Consider the following 16,707-nt stretch of genomic DNA (forward strand, 5'->3'; position numbering starts at 1 on the left):
TGGGGGGAAAGAAATAACTGCTCCAGGTAGTGTCTTGATATAAATTGGCATTCCTCTACAGAACTGCGAATTAAAGTCATATTTCCTTAAGTGACATAAAATAGTCTGTAAAATACTGCCTCTATCTCCTTCAAGGGCTATGAGGAATAACTTCAGTAATATGGTAAAAATAACTTTACTTAAAAAGGAGAGCTCTTGCAAAGCAGTTCATCCGAAATTCCTGCCGTTCAGGTGCACGGAGATTTACCATTTCAAGTTGAATGTTTCAAAACTGCTCTGTTTAGATTAGAGCTGCTCCTTCAGCTCACAAAGTGCTGAAAACTGGGGCTATGGAGGAGTGAAGGGAATATTCGGAGGGGTTTGCGGTGGCAAAGCTTGGCGATGGCTCGCTTGGCGGCACTGCCGGCTGCGTGAAGTGGTGCCAGACCCACCGAGGTTTGGCTGCCTGGGAACGAGCTTCATGTCGCTGCTGCTTTGACTGTGGCAGTAAGTAAACTCCTGTGGGTGTCCAAGAGGACCCAGATACGTAAGGGACCACCTTGTATTTTGTGGTGAGCGGTTGTTGGATGATAAAGCACGGGAGCTCTGGTGGTGGCCAATGTCAGGAGGGCGTCCCTGGGGCTGGGGCTTTCTCACCTGGGCTGTGGTGTCACTGGGGTGAGCTCCAGCATGGCCGGGGGATTTGGGCTTCACCTCCAGGCTAGCTCCTCCTCTCTGGCATAGTTTCTGTGTATTTGAGTGTAAATACACTTAATAGTGAATTTCTTTTGTTCTCTTTTCAGTCTCTGCCCTGGAGATTAGGGCCTGCTGCCTAGGTGGTAAAAGGGGTGCAAAAGGGCAAAAGTTGGCATGCAGAAAAGGAACAAGTTCAACCTGTGGGTGCCGGAGTATGAGGAGCTGTAGTATTTCAGTGTTGGTTAAAGACAGATGATATTGAGGCAAAATATACCTGTGACTTAGCCATTGATATAAACCTTAAAGAATTGTGAGTTCCCATTTTCCTCGTACAGAAGTGGCCAGGGACCAACCCAGTGTTTGGGTGGGGAGGAGGCCTGCTACCAGCTACCCTTAGGTAGGGTGTGTGGAGGGGGGTCTTGAAGTCTTGGCCTAAAATAGGGCAGGTATTCTGGGACAGGAGAAGTTTTAAACCATTTCTTGCTCTTTGCAGCCTGAAAAGTCAAGAAATACAGCATTTATGTAACCATGAAGCAATGCAACCGATTGCTTAGGAATTACAAACGAGGATGACAGTCTTTGCAGCAATTAAATGAGTGACAGCACCTCCCCCCCTTTTTTTGGTTTGTTATCAAAGTCTCTATCAAAGACTTTGCCAATGTGCTTATTTGGACAATCAAGACCTTTCTGAAGTCTGGTATTTGTAGCTCTGGTTTTTGGCATAAAGGGATCTGAAATTGAGTGGTTTTAAACCGAAACCCAAAACCAACCAAACTCCAGTATAAATTAATTTAAAGATAACATTCTAGAAAATGTTTTCTCAATGCTTGTTTTAATTATGACAAGCAGAACGAAACCATACATTATTTTAATTGCACCGTCTAAAAACATGCCGTGAGTTGCGTCAGTGACTGAAATAGGTTGCAGTTTATTGATTGTGCAAGTATGGATCTTCATCTGTAACTGTAAATTAAGATTGTGTGCAGTCAGCAGTGCAACATTTTCAGTATGCTTAATATGAAATATCCTGTAAGAAATAACTTTGTAAATTACTCCCTACATTTCTTTAAAAGTATCTAATTGAAAAATGTAAACAAAAGCCAAGATGAAATATGTTATTAACAGACAAAAAAAATGATTTTATTAGTGTATTTATCTGTCTACATGGTTGTAAAATATTTTTTGTGAAAGTTTAAAGCAAATATTTAATGCCACAGTAAATTCACACTGTCAGCAAATAAGTTCCAAGTTAGTTGGTAATGTGACTTTGTTGACATTCTATTTAAATCTTGATTTAATTTTTACATAGAAACAAAATTTTCTATTCACATGGTAGCTTTTAAAATGGTGTAACCATATGTGTATTTATACAAGCACACACATTTTTATATATATATTTATATACATATAGAAATGTAACGCAGACACAAGATGTTCTTACAGTTTAGGATTCTTATTTTTACTTAGTTTAAAAATGGGACGTCGCTCCTCGGACACGGAAGAAGAGAACAGAAGCAGAAGGAAAAAGAAACACCGCAGGCGTTCATCTTCAAGTAGCTCCTCAGACAGCAGAACGTACAGCCGTAAAAAATCTGGAAGGAAATCGAGGTCAAGGTCGCGGTCTCGGGATCTCCAGTCTCGCTCACATTCTTATGACAAAAGGTGCGTTTGCAGTAATTTACTGGCTGTTGCAGTTGTTTACAAATCGAGCTCTTTCACATGGTGCAAAGCTCGAAGTGTTTGAATCCCATGTGTGGTCAATTCCAGTTTAGAATTGTATAGCAAAGTTTGTTCAGAGCATTGGCAGAGGTGGCACTACTTCCACTTACATCAAAACACAAACAAAAAAAATGACAAAGCCCAAAGCAAAAAACAACAACAACAAACCACAAACACCATATATATGCATATCCAAAGGTAAATTTCTTATTTTAAAAACACAAAATAAACAAACCAAATTCTTCCTTTCTTCCTTTCTTCTCCGTCTAATGAATTTGGAATCTCTTTTTGGAAAGATAATGGTTCATACGTTAATGTCAGTTTGGAAAGTAATTCCATTTACAAGTTACAGACTATTCTGTGTTAATTGTTTTCTGTTGCCAAAGCCAAGGAGGGCTTCCCAGGCAGCAAGGCAGACTTCCTCAATGGGAATTGTTATGGTAATTTTACAGTGGGTGTGTAACTTTGCTGTAAAGGTTAGTTTTCACCATCAGTATTTTTTTTAGGGTCCAGAATAGAGTAGTTAGCCAGGTGTTGAGAACACAGCTCGTGTGGCTGTATCTACCAAATTTTTCTCAACACCATGTTTCCTTCCTCACAGAGGCCCCTTTTAGCACCTGATCTTTTTAGATAGCCAGTTTGTCTCTCTGGCTTAAGGTGAGCCTGTGGTCAAACTGGGCAGGTGGTGGCCAATTCATGAATAGGTGGAGCTGGAAGATACTCATCTTGTCTAGCTGCACTGGAAATATCTTAGGAGCTGCTCCTGGGCAGCCCTTCTGTAGCTGGTAGAAGTGTTTCAGTGAGTTGGCTGCTTCTGGGGGGGTTCTTGTTTGTTCATTTCCATCCCTGCTTTCTTCTGTTCCTGCTTAGCATCTACATACAGCCCTTAGGGGACACAGCGAGATGACATGGGCTCCGATGCCAACAATATGCTGATGACATGCAGCTTTATGAATCTCTTTAGTCCAGTGCAGGCATGGCTATCTCGCAGATAAAAACAGAGCTTGAAGGGAGATTAGAGTCTGGACGAAGACCAGTTGACTTAAATTGAATCCAGAAAAGACGAAAGTGTCTGCTTTTAGGATCTGGCTAGCACCTCTGCTTTGCCCTCAGTTTAGGACATTTGCTCCTGGCAGTGATGTCACTAACACGCTGGTGTCCTGCTGGATTTATCCCTGACCCTTAAGAATATAAACCAGCAGTCTCCAAGATGACTTTTCCTCATCTTTGTTTAGCAGGAACACTAGCATTTAGCGTTCCTTTTTCAGATCAAGACCTAGTTAACCTCAAAATCCTTACCAGTCCACTTGACTACAGCACTTGTTGTATGTAATACACCCTTTTCCTTACGGAAGATAATATCACACTGACCAGACCCTGAATTACAGGAATATAGTGTTATTTTTTAATGCTATGTAAGAATCACGAAGCCCAGAAATATGTAGGTTCTTGTAAGGGTTGTAGTTGTTACCTAGTCAGCTGTGGGGGAGCGGAGAGGAAATTTTACAAAAGGTTAAGAGGGAATCCCTCCCGCAGTTTGGGGATTAGTTGGTTTAATTTAGGCATTTATCATGTATTCTTTTGATTTTAAATACATTTATCATGTATTATTTGATTACTAGTAGCTCTAAGAAGAGGTGGGGGAAAGGTCTGTCTATAACAGAGCAGGGTGAAGATTGCATTTATGAAAATTGAGAACTTGTTTATATAGCAAAATATGCAAAATATTTTTAGGTGTACATAATTTAACATACATTTTGTGTGTTTACTTTTTATGTGTGCAGATAGAATGGCTGGAAATAATCGTGTAGAGTAGCAGTGCAGAAGCTGACATTTTGAATTTCATTTTTAGCAGTGGAATTATAGTTCCTTCCATTGAAAAGCAATCCCATACAATGTATTTCTGTGTAAATTCTGCTGAGAATGTAAGTCTAAATGTTTTTTTAACCTTAGATTTGGCAAAGAGTCAATGAGTTCCAACATGCTGGTCATGGGACTAAAATGCATTGAGAGCTGGGTTGTGTTCCTGGCTTAGCCCTTCAAGTGTTGTATGATTTTAGGCATATCAGTTAACTTCTGTTTCTCCTTCTGCCCTCTTTCTGTCTTGGGATATGTATTTTTGAGTGTAAGCTCTTTAAGACAGGCATTGCCCAGGTACGTGTGAATTACTTATGAAGCTGCAGTGGTGGTATTTGTTGAGGCTTTTAAGACATCTTGTAATACAAGAAATGGTTTTGCATATACTTGTTTTTTTTAAGAAGCACTGGTGTACTAACAGCATGGTTTTGTTTTAGACGCAGACACAGATCAAGCAGTAGCTCTTCATATGGATCTAGAAGAAAACGCAGTCGTAGCCGATCAAGAGGCAGAGGCAAATCCTACAGGTCTCAAAGATCGAGATCAAAAAGTAGAACAAGAAGGTAAGATGCTTTTCTGGGAGAAGGAATTACTGTTATTTCTACTGTAAAACATTTACTTAAAAACTCTACGTACTTACCAAATGTGTGAATATACTAGAAAAAATGGTTGCAAGTGGTCTAATTGACGTGCCACTTGAAACTCTTCCTAATTTGAAATCTCTGTGTTGAAATCTCTTTTGATGTACTATGTCTTTAATTTAAGCTGGTAGAACAGTTGGATTTGACAGTAAGTTATATACTATGCATTTGAGCAAGTGCAAAAAAAAATTAATAAAGCCACCTTATTTTGGTTTAACTGTAATCATCTGAAGACTTTGCGTGGATTTTGTCTTTTTGATTACTTATTTCTGTAACTTCAGTGCAAAATACTGGCTCAGTGAAGGTGACACTGAACTGTTATTTTCTCATCTGTATTTCTCTTGAAATTGAAACCTGTTTATAGTTATGCAAATTTTACTTAATATTTAAAGATATGTGGTGGTGAAAATCTTGATGAATTGAATGTTGACAAATTAATATTTTCAATAACAAGCATAATTTAAATCATAGTCTGTTGCGAATTGTATTATAAAAACTGTTTCATACTTCTGTAATTAACAGAAGCTTGCTTTTTCGTGTATTTCTCTCAATAAGTTTAAATAAAGTTTATCCTTGGACATCAGAAATACTGTTAGCATTTCCTATGGAATTTAAGTTCATTATTTAGTATATCAGGCAGATCAAAGCTTGCTTTCTTTGCATCTGTTTACTGATGCAAAGGTTACCTTACTCATCGTCAGGTAGGTAATTTTGTCTGCCTGTACTGAGAATTTAGTAAAACGTTATTTTCCTATATCAAATCAGTCGAGCTGTTCCTTCTAAACATTATTGGAAAAACTGTTGAAGGACGTGAGTGTTTCACTTTCTCCTATTTGTATTCTGTCATGACTTATTCACAGCTGTTCATTATAATACTTGCCCGGACACTTAGCGCTACAGTGCTTTTGTAGTAGCAATTTGGTTATTTAAATGGACTCATTTCTCCTTGCGTGTACTTTTCATCTGAGCTGTGGGCTCTAGCTAAGCTTCTGAGCTCTATGTAGAAATACTCCTGTAAATATCCACTGGTTTTATAACAATTCATTTTTAAAACAACAAAACATTAAAATGTTAAGGTGACAATGAAGGTGTTTTTCAGTCTGTCAGATACTCAGTATGAGGAACTATGATAACCTGTTTTTAAAGATCCTTTATTGTAATAACTGCTAATTGCATTGTTAGACATAGTCTAATATACTAATAGTCGTGTTTGCCAGAAGGTTTACTGATGTTGGTTGTCACCGCAATGTATGGAAATTATGCAGCTAAAAAACTTGAAATAAATTGCAGTCAGGTTTTTAATTTTGTGCCGGGGAATACTGCGCACAAATATTTTATATATAAAATACTCTGGCTTTTCAGTGCTACAGCTATGAAATACAGTTGCAGGTCAGTTTATATTGCAATTCACAGACGTGGATCTTTAGGGAAGATATTCATAAATAACATCCTAAATTATGAAAGAAGACTTTCTGAGCATGTTAAAATCATAAAATTAAAAGCAAAGGGTCACACCAAGTCCTTTACTGTTATTTTTTTTCACGTCTGCTCTCTGTTGTGATGTTACGCTGTGAAGCCACGCTTAATCTTGCTTCTGGAGAAGAGGTAAATGAGTTGCAGAAAGCTGCTGCTGGAGGCCTGTGTTCTCCCTGCTTGTTAGCATGGAGGCCGTTGCAGCAGCACTGAATGCTTCCTTTCCTTCCTAACTCAAAATCTGTCTTGTGCATTTGACTGAAGGTATGAACAGCTCTCTGAAGGGGCCTGACTGAGTGCCTTACGATTCCTCAGGCTGTAAAAGAGATTGTGGGGGACAGAGGGAATATGATGGAGGGGTATAAAAAATGAATGATGTGGAAAGATGATTAAGAAATGAGTGTTTCCTGTCTGCTGCAATGTAAGACCTAGGGCAAGCATCAAGTGAAGGAAGTCTGTTGGTTCTTACGTATCCCGTAATTGAGATGTGGAAGCCCTTGCTGTTGGTTATTGTGGATACCCAAAATTTAAATGAGTTAATAAAGAAATCAGGCAAGAAAAACCCATCCAAAGCTGTTAAAGGTGAAGAGACAGTATTTGCCTTGGGAACTGTACGCAGCGTTGTGATGAAGTGATTGTGGATTTTATATGAATTTGGCACCTGTCATTCATCAAATTTTTTTTGCTTAGGGTGGGGCAGCTTATTTTCATGTGTAACTTTAAAAGGTAAGTACTGAAGAAAACATATGTAAAGTAGCTAATAAAATGATTAGAAGTAGCTCATCCATCTTCTGTTAGTGCAGTGAAAAGCATGTCACCCACTGAAGTATTCAGCAGTAGAGTGAAGATCTCTGTGCTACTCTTGTTTGTGTTGTTCCTGTTGTACTTTCCAAGTACCGCCTGTAGGACTTGAGCAACTGTGAGTTTTCAGATGCAAATGGGGCTGACACTAGAAAACTAGTTTCATGGTGGATGTTAAGATCCTTTACGTGGTATCTGTAAATCACTGGGTTTGGTTTTGGTGCAAGCCATGCAGATAGTGCAACCTCTGCATCTCATAATAATGCCTCTTCTCCCTGCAGTCCTCCATCAAATTAAGAGAGTTTGTTTTTCAAGGTGCTAAGCATGTTTGTGGCTGTAATGCAATTTTTTAAATACTTCAGGAGCATAAATATTTCATTTGGATGAAATACTGAAATATCCAGCTTTAATTTGAAAAGCTAGACTTTTTCTAGTGACACGTAAAAATATTTTGAGCTTTTGGTAATCTAAAGTGATTTTTTTGTACTTTATTTTAGAAGATGAGAAAACTTGTGTGTATTATAACTGTTTTAGATGCATTTTTTTTAGAGCCAAAAAAGTGGGGCTTCCTAGTAATGCTATAAATTTGAAGCTGTCCTACAGCAAGATAGTACAATGCAAATATGACTTAATAAGATCACAAACTGAATTTCAGCAAAACAACCAAGATTTACATTAAATTAGGAATTTTAAAACCGATTTAGTTTGTTTTACTGAGCATTTGCTTAATAACATTTTGCCTTCTTGCAATCTTTTTAAAGACAATAATTCGTCTGTGAAATGCAGGCACATCCTCAGTAGAAAAATTGAAAGCAACAGCTCACTTTCTGAAACCACACATATAGTGATATAAAGAAATATTTCAGCTCTACGAAATTTAATAAATCATCCCATTTCCTAATTTGATCATATTAGATGCTGATGTGGAAGAAGCATTTCAAATACCATCTCCTCATTAATATACATCAGTCTGGGGAATAGAATGGAATACTTTATGCAGAGATGTCACAGTTACTGTTTCTTAGTTTACTAAGTGGAACAGGTTGATGTGATACTGGGTGCTATTTGTCAATGTCTTGCTAAAATGGTTTGGGTCGAGTTATGGAGTCCAGAAAGACGGCGGCTGATAAATCAAAAGTGGATTGAGTGGACAGGAGGCAGTGATTGATACTGTGACAGGATATGAAGAAAGGAATCTTGATACAAGCATGCATGATATTGAATATGAGAAGGAAAATGGCCCTGGAGTATGGATATTATTCAAGGAAATGAGAATAATAATATCATCTTGAAATTATTGCTGGGTGAAGATTAGGATAGTTCTTATTAGAATATTATGCTTCTCTGGAATGGAGAAACTCAGGTTCCACATAATTTGTATGTAACTGGGGTCTTGTTAATATTTTCTGAGTTTTCACTGCAATTGTTCTGCAAGTTAATTATGGATGGAAAATACTTATTTTACATCACAGCTCCTGACTTCAATCTTTTAATTCACGTAGCTTGAAATAGAATTAACCAAAAGATGTTAACCTTTATTCCTTGATTTCATACAATTCTGTGATTATAGAGTATTTCCCTGTAATTGCCTTTAAATATGCAAGTTTGTTTTTTATTGTCTGCCAAGTGCTTTTGGCTTTCCCTGTTATGTTAAACTGAAACCTGCTGTCTTGAAATATCTTTAACAGTTCAACTTAGGGTGTTACGGTAAGTTAGTACATCTATAGATAACTAAGAAGAGGAAACAGCACATAAGGCAGTCTTGTTTGTAAAATTGATGCATTTGGACAGTCAGTGAAGGAAGTGTCTGATCAGTGGCTGTTTTGTGTTGGTGGGGGTGGAACATGGTTATGTTACGTGAGACGTTATTTCCTTAGCTTTCTTCTAGTCTAATTGATTTAATTTTGAAATAAGTGCAGCTTGTTGCTGCCTAGTGGCAGGGCGACCTATTGTGTATGGATGGCTTTGGGATAGAGTTGGGTTTTAGTAGCAAAAAGCAGATTGTTGATGGAAGTTGCCATTATCCTAGCAATGTAAACCAGAATTATCTTACATCCATCCCTAACAGCTTGCCAGAATTACTCAGTTTTAGTACTCACCATTTGCACTATTTAGTGTGGCAGTATGAACGTGCGAAGTTCTTCCAAATAAAGCCTATCAGAGCTTACAGCTGATAACAGAGGTTGGATCAAGACGTAATCTTTACTAACGTGCATAAATTTGAGTTTGAGGGGATAGTCTCCATTATGAACAACTTTGGCAAGAGTTTTCTGCTAACTGCATCAGCCTGAAATGGTAATAAAGGTTCTTAGGAGAGAGGGAGATGAAAGGGATATATGTTTGGAGGTAGGCATTAATGTCAGCAGCAACGTGTGGCAGAAGAGATAATGACAGACAAAGCAAAATTGTGAGGGGTCTCACAGCTGAGCTGATGGAGGAACAGGAAGAAGTAGGGGAGACTTTAATTAAAAAAAAAAAAGGATGGAATGGCTCAAGTAGTGTTCAAAAAGCATCACATACATAAGATGAATTGCAGTTGCGTGAACCTGGAATCTTGATTCTGTGATTGAGTGTTGTGAAGCAAGACTAAATTTCAGAATGCCACAGGTGTGGGGATTAAAGCCAAGGCTGGTTTCAAAGAGCAGTGCCTTGCTCAGGGCTTTAAGTGTCCATGTAGGTGGTGATCGCGGTTCTGGGGAAGAGGAGAGTTGTAGGGAAGACAGTGAAGGTTTTCTGAACTGACCGACCTACAGACATCAGACAGCGAGAGCTACTGGTTGGTGGGAAGGGGTTGGAAGGAATTTGAAAGTGATGGTTTTGGGTAACAAAAGCAGCAGTGAGATGACAGCGAGGGAAGGGAGAGGGTACAAACATGACTCTTCCTGAGCATCTGCTGTAAAAACCAAGGAATAAGGACAAGACAGCTGTGAAAAACAAGGTTGGGCACAAATTGTCAGACGGTGTTGAAAAGCTGTCTTAATCTATTGAAAGGCTTTTTCAACATGACCGTCTTTGGAAACGGATCCAAGAATTTTCCACAGAGGAGCAGATAAAAGTCCTATAAGAAATCAAGGAATGCTATTTAATCAGAGTATTTCTTTTGAAATGTTTCATTACCTGCTAATAACTACTGGAGTTACTACTTTTTTTACTGTTTGATCTGCCCAGGATATTTATTTCCCTCTTTCCTTGCTACACAGATTTTACACTGTCAAGCAACTGGCTGTACAGACCCAAGTAATCACGTAAGGGATGAGTGTGAACATGACATGTTTGTCTCTTCTCTTAGTGCTGGGAAGTTTGGGCTCTTCAGTTTGTTCCATTAAAATGTGTTTAATTCACAAAGGTAGCATTTATTGCAATAAACTTCAAACAAAGACTTGGGGAAGAGAAGAACTAGTGGAATCAGGTTGGGTTTGTTCATGTGATCTTAGTTTTCCTGTGGATGGTAATAGCAGATGATATTTCTTCTTTTTTTCCAGCAGTAAATCATCACCTGCAGCTTTTATTTAGGGTCTTGCTGCATTGCAGGTTATTTCACCAATAGTCTCTAAAAATAGATATTTTCAGATATAATAACGGTGCTTTTTTTTTTTTTAAAGAAATTCCAACAATTTGTCTACATGAATGTAGTGGAAAAACACAGAGGTGAAGCAGTAGCATTGCAGATATCCTAGAGCAATGACCCACCAATGAGTACATTACCAGGATCTAATTGACCGCTTTGGGAAATTAAACTTCATAAGGCAACGCCAGGGGCTCTTAAGTTATCAATAAGGCCGGCTAGCTGCTAGTGACAGTTGCTTTGATGCCTTTCATTGGCATATATAAAAAAAAATAATCCTTAAAAGATATGAATGCATGTCTGCTGTTCATTTAGAGCAAACTATTGAGTCTAATTGCATGAAAACTTTTTCTAAAGCAGTCCAGGTGTTACGCACATAGGATGTGTTTTAAATGTAGCTTCTTATTTTTCTCAAACCTTTTATTCCTCCCTTTGGGAAAGGGTGTACTTGTGGCGCTTTTTTAAATTTTTTATTAGAGGTTGGTGGAGGCTATGGTTCCGTTTTCTGTGTGGGAAAAGGTACTCAAGAAAGATGAGAATAATTTGATTCCCCTTAGTGGAGAATTGCCTTTATTATTTTGATGTGTCTGTATCCCAAACTATTACGTATTTTTACTTTTTTAATCCTCTCTTCCTCCATTTCCAAAGCTCTGGCCGTGAAATAGAATCTATTAGTTTTTTTTACTGCAGAGATCGTGTTTCCAGAGGCAGCTATGCAAATTAACACGGAGCAGATGTCTTAAAGATGCTCTGGTAATACAAGACCGTCACTGTCTGCTGTGGTAAATCGGGTCTGCGCCCAGCCTTAGCTTCTAGAAGGCGGTTACTGACATGTGGCACGTGAAGTTTGTAGAAGTTAGGGGAAGCAGTTTGCTGTGTACTTGATTCCTGTCTTTCTAATCCAGCATGGGAGCCACAGTACCTAGCTGAAAAAGATACAGGTGAAATGCATCTCTTTCTACGGAGGGTGGTTCACTGTCTCTCTTGCATGGGACTCGTCAGAACGTTACTCCTGGTAGGATTTTGACTCCGTAGCAGCAGAGTGCAGAAGGTGTCAGCGCTTCCTAATCCACAAATACAAATTCACCCTGAGTTTTGCTGAATGTATCCAAGTCAACCTCGCTGCAGCTGCCTGTGCCAGGGGTGCGATTACAGGTACAGCCTTCACTTAGCATCCCTGCTCGGGATGGCTTTAGTGATGGATTCCTGCTTCTTCCACAGATTCCTTACCACATCTACTTTATCTGTTAATTGGTTGCAGTGGTCTTGCCTGATTATTTTTGTACCTTGCTCTTCTGGTACTCTTCCAGTTCCACGGGAGGCAGCTGTAACAGGGTTGGTGGTCTGTAGCCGGCCACCGCGGATCAGGGCTCAGCAGCTCTGAAGTGTGCTGCGCTGCCTGGTGCTGCGCTTTCCTTCAAACCTGAAGTTAAATATGTTGCTAGAAACGTATCAAGCCCTGGGAGAAATTAATTACCAAAGAGATTGGATGTTGTTTGTCTGTAACATCTTGCTTCTGTTGCTGGAGGCTGCTTGGGAGCTTCCTGGGAGCCGGGACCTGGGGAGCAGTGCCCTGCTCAGGTGCGTTACGGTTCTTTGCTCCTGGCTGTGCTGTGTGCCCTTCATGGTCCCTCTGTGTCAGAGATGGTGGTTGCTGCCTTGCTCTAACTTGTTTTTGTGTTTCTCTATTTTTCCTGAGCTAATCACTGTTTTGAGTAAATTTATGTACATGTCCTGGAATCCTTCAGTTCCTGCTTGTCTCAGGTGTGGGCTGAAGTGCTCTGCGTGCAGCAAACAGGACAGCAGCTGCTGCACACTGCTCTCGATGCCTGTGTAGGAGTAAATCCTATCCTACAAAAATCAACTGTACTTCAAGATCCAAATAGGCAGCTGCCTGATCCTTGTTGGTATTCTGACCAAAGTGTGGTTTGGGGGTGAGTTTCATGCCAGGTTCAGGTGATTTAAGCTGGGCTACTGTGACATATTCCTGGCTGTCCCTTCATCTTTTAGGACATTGTCCTCTCCCACATCTCTGCAGGGAGGGAATTGAGGGGTAGATCTGTCTGAAAGCTCTCTCGTGGAGCAGGGTGCAAGGAGCAAGAGAGCAGGGGGAGAGATGCCTGCACATGGAGGATGTTGGCTGGGGACAAAAGGGTCGGGCTTGGAGCATTCCAGCTGCAATCAGGTGAGAGACCCATTAACATGGGTCTGTGGCTGGGAAACTTTGGCTCTGTCGAAGTCAGTGACAAAGCTGCACTTGACTTCAGTGATTCCAGATTTTCAATCCAGGTGTAACATTGCAGGAAAAAAAAAAGGAAAGAAAAAGCGTAGTGTTAACTTCAGGCATTTGTAGAGCCTTTGTCATTTTACTATCAAAGAAGGGCTTAAGCACTTACCTGAGCAAAATATTCTATTTAGGTTAAATATGCAATCACAAAAGGAAAAGATGGGGAAACCTCAGTTTGTTTTTTGCATAGTATAATGCATCTCTCTCCAGTTTAAATGTCACGCATATATTTAAGAATATAGGAACAGGTTAAAAAATACTGTAATATCTGTAGCTTAGTACTAAAATATTCGGGATGTACTTCTATATAATTTTTTATTTTGAATCTTTACATTTTCTGCAAGTCCATATATGCATCCCTCAAAACACTGTGAAACACATGCTTCCAATATCAAATTTCCTCGTCCATAAATATTATTTAAAAATATTCTTCAGTTGCGGTTTCCATAGGGTTATATCGACTCCTAGTAAGGCAGACTGAGAAAATCTCATTGCCTTTAAAGCGATGCATTATGCTCGGCTTGAATAACTGATTTTAATTTTTTTTTTGTAATTCTGTACTGCTGATTTGTATCAAAAATGGAGGCAAGGGCTACTGCATGTTTTTTAATTATGCATATATTGTTAGATATCTATTGTCTTCTATAGTTTATGCTTCTCTTCTGAGGACACATGCAGGGGTAAGCTGAATTGTAATAGAATTTAAATTAATCTGTGGTATAGGACTGAAAATCTGTTAGCAGTCTATATCAAAAAGGTATGCTAAAAGTTTTCCTGTTAAAGCTCTAAGCTTCTTGATTGGAGAATGGGTAAAAAAAAAAATCCTTTTCCTATTTTTCTAGCATATAGTCTTCTTGAAGTTCTTCCAAATTAGATTTTAAATGCCAATTAGGAGGTTGAATATACTAAAATAAAAGCAAATACAACCAAAATGGCCTCACCTTATGGCTAGTTAGGCTTTTTCTCTCAAAAGCGGAACCTTTGCTCTGAGCATGGCTTTGAGAAAGATATTCAGCTTAATGAACACATTAATTAGAACCATAACTATTTATAAGATAATTAGAAACGAAGCACGGTAAACTGGGCTTTTCCTGCAATTAATGGAGGATTAATTACTGGAGGTAATGAAGTGGATTTTTAAATGCATTAAGGTGAAGTACAGAGATGTGCAAGGCTTTGTGATAGTTGCATAATTATTCCAGGCTGTTTGAGCATAGCTCATATGAGATCGCTAATAAGCATCATTGCATCATTATGTATGCACTTAAAAAGACTTACCACCAAAATGACTGCCTAATTATTTCTAATTGGCAGGAGTCTGTGTAGTCATTGAGCTGTTTGTAGCCATTTTAAGGTTCATTTAACTATCCTTGGGGCCATGTGATAGATGGAAAAAAGCTTCAACTACACGCTGGCCTTGGCTGGCGCCGTTAATCAATTTTGGTGGGCTTCAGTTTGAAATGCATTTGCTCATGCAGAGGTCAAAACCTGAAGTAGTCCAAGCAAAGTTTTGCTTTTTGAAGCCACTTGACTGTATTCATTAGCAATTAGTAAAATAATTGTGTCTGTCACTATATTTGGATTTCCATATGACTTGGTATTCTTTCATCACTGTCCCTTCTTATAGCATATTAGCTTCACTGGAAACCAAATATTCTTCCAACAGACCCTTTTAGCAACTTCAGTGTAGTGGCATATGTTCCGATATACTACCTTTCTTCATTCATTTGTTAGCTTAAACAGTGCAGTACATTTCAACACAATCATCTAATTTGCTCCCGATTGATTGCTGAGTGAAAGTTTCTACCCAAGGACAACATTTTAGGGCTTTTAAGGGTATCTCTAAGGAATTAGTCATTAAGCATTAAGAGAGGAAGTAAGAAGTAGTCAAATCGAATTCTGACATTTACCAGAGTTTTGTAGTTAGGGGCATCTATTTCCAAGATGTTGACAGCTATGTATATTCAAGGACATCTTCTGGCAGAAGAAACCTGTGTAATAATTGTTCTCGTTTAAAAACTCATTTCTACATGTATGTTACTACACCGGTCCTGTCAATAATTACATTAGAAACGTTGTGAATATCATTTGGAAATGACCTTTTTGATATGTTATAATTAGTATATAGTTATTTTATCTTACTATGTCAGATTTAATGTGACATCCGATTAAGTAAGCGTCTGTGAAAGTTTTCAATGAGCGCGTTGTCCTGTTAAATGTAATCACAACCATCTGTGGGATGTTGTCAATGTACATAAGCCATGCGGATAGCTTAAGAAAACACTGGTGAGCAAATTGTAGGCTAATAAAATAAAGGTCAGCATTACCATTTTTGTTGCAGAAAATGTGGTTCTAGGAACTTAATGTTAAAACAGAACACTAAAAATAATTGTTCTGATTACGGTTAAAACGTAAGATTGAAAATAGTTATTAGTATCTTTAAAAGGCAAAAAAAAAGTCATTTACTCATGAAGTATTAGTTCAGATGACAGACGAGGTGTTAAAGCAAGGGAATTATGGTAGCATAACTAAAATGTAAACTAATCCGTAGAGAAAGCTGCAGAATTATTTAACATTATTTTAAGTTATTTTAATTTTGATACTTCTGTAATGGCAGTTTTTGTGGAAGGGTCACTTTTGTAAACAAATATTCAAGACAAAAAGAAATACAAATAGCCTGTCTTGTTGATTCCTGTTAGGCATTGTATTTTATGAACTTCTGTCAAATATGTGGTAATGGAAATGCTGCTCCCTCAATAATCAGAGTGATTGTTAGGAAATAAATTTTAGCCTGGAACAGCAGTTTTAATTCACTTTAGAACTTTTTGTTTTGGATGTATCGGAAATTCTGGTGTTAATCAAAGTTGTAACTGCTGATGAGTATGTTCTTCTGTGATACAGAACAGCAGTGCAATAGGAATCACGTGAGTGTAGCCACAATGTTAATTATAAAACTGTCCAAGGTGAGAATTTTAAACCAACATTTATGTAATTACCAAATTATTTCATCTGGCTTGTGTGGAGTTGGGGATGCTGGATGGGCCCCATCACCAGCTTTGCTTCAAAGCCTCTTCCTGTGCTGTGTTTCCTCGTCACTGAAGGCAAAAGGCGCTATCTGCTGCCCCTTGGGGATTTGCTTTGGAAGACCAGCTTTAATTGCACGGGGCTTTGTCAAAGTTCTGCTGTCAGGAACCTCCAGCATGCCTTGAGATGATGAGCTGCCTTGACTGGTACCTCCCATCCCTTTGGACTTTGCTGTCTTCAGGTAGCCATCTCTTCTGGGGTCGCTTGAATTTGCTGCTACACTGTGCAGTTTCTCTGCAGTCTGCCCACTGCTGGGACAGTGGTAAATAGTGTGGGCTCGCAGCAAATGTGGTCTAGAACATCGTGTTTTGGAGCAAAATATGACTGACCTGCACACATTGACGTGTGTGTAACTTACACATTTGCATCTCATGTTTTGACTAACAAAAAAAGCAAATTTTGTAGCCATAAATGTTCATCTTCTGTGAACTTTTAACGCACTGTATTTTAATGGTTTAAGTAGAGATGCTATCCTCTAACAAAGATATGATGTACAGGTGAAGATTTTATTACTATGGTGGCTGAGGACTGCAAACCAAGAAAATGTAAAAGCTTGACTAAAAATCCTCTCACTACCTAAATCTTTTTCAGTATATTTTAAAATG

The 16,707-nt window shown here is 38.7% G+C and overlaps 1 protein-coding gene across 2 annotated transcripts in view; it reads left to right on the forward strand.

The window, feature by feature from the left end:
• RSRC1 (arginine and serine rich coiled-coil 1) overlaps positions 1–16,707 on the forward strand; it is a 137,112-nt gene that overhangs the window by 837 nt on the left and 119,568 nt on the right. For both annotated transcript variants that reach the window (XM_038183709.2, XM_038183710.2), the window contains exons 2-3: positions 2,143–2,337; positions 4,689–4,814. In XM_038183709.2, the coding sequence (XP_038039637.2) occupies positions 2,143–2,337; positions 4,689–4,814 (321 nt within the window). The remainder of the gene's footprint in view (positions 1–2,142; positions 2,338–4,688; positions 4,815–16,707) is intronic.

This window comes from Anas platyrhynchos, chromosome 9 (genome assembly GCF_047663525.1).
Source record: "Anas platyrhynchos isolate ZD024472 breed Pekin duck chromosome 9, IASCAAS_PekinDuck_T2T, whole genome shotgun sequence".
NCBI classification, from domain to species: Eukaryota; Metazoa; Chordata; class Aves; order Anseriformes; family Anatidae; genus Anas; species Anas platyrhynchos.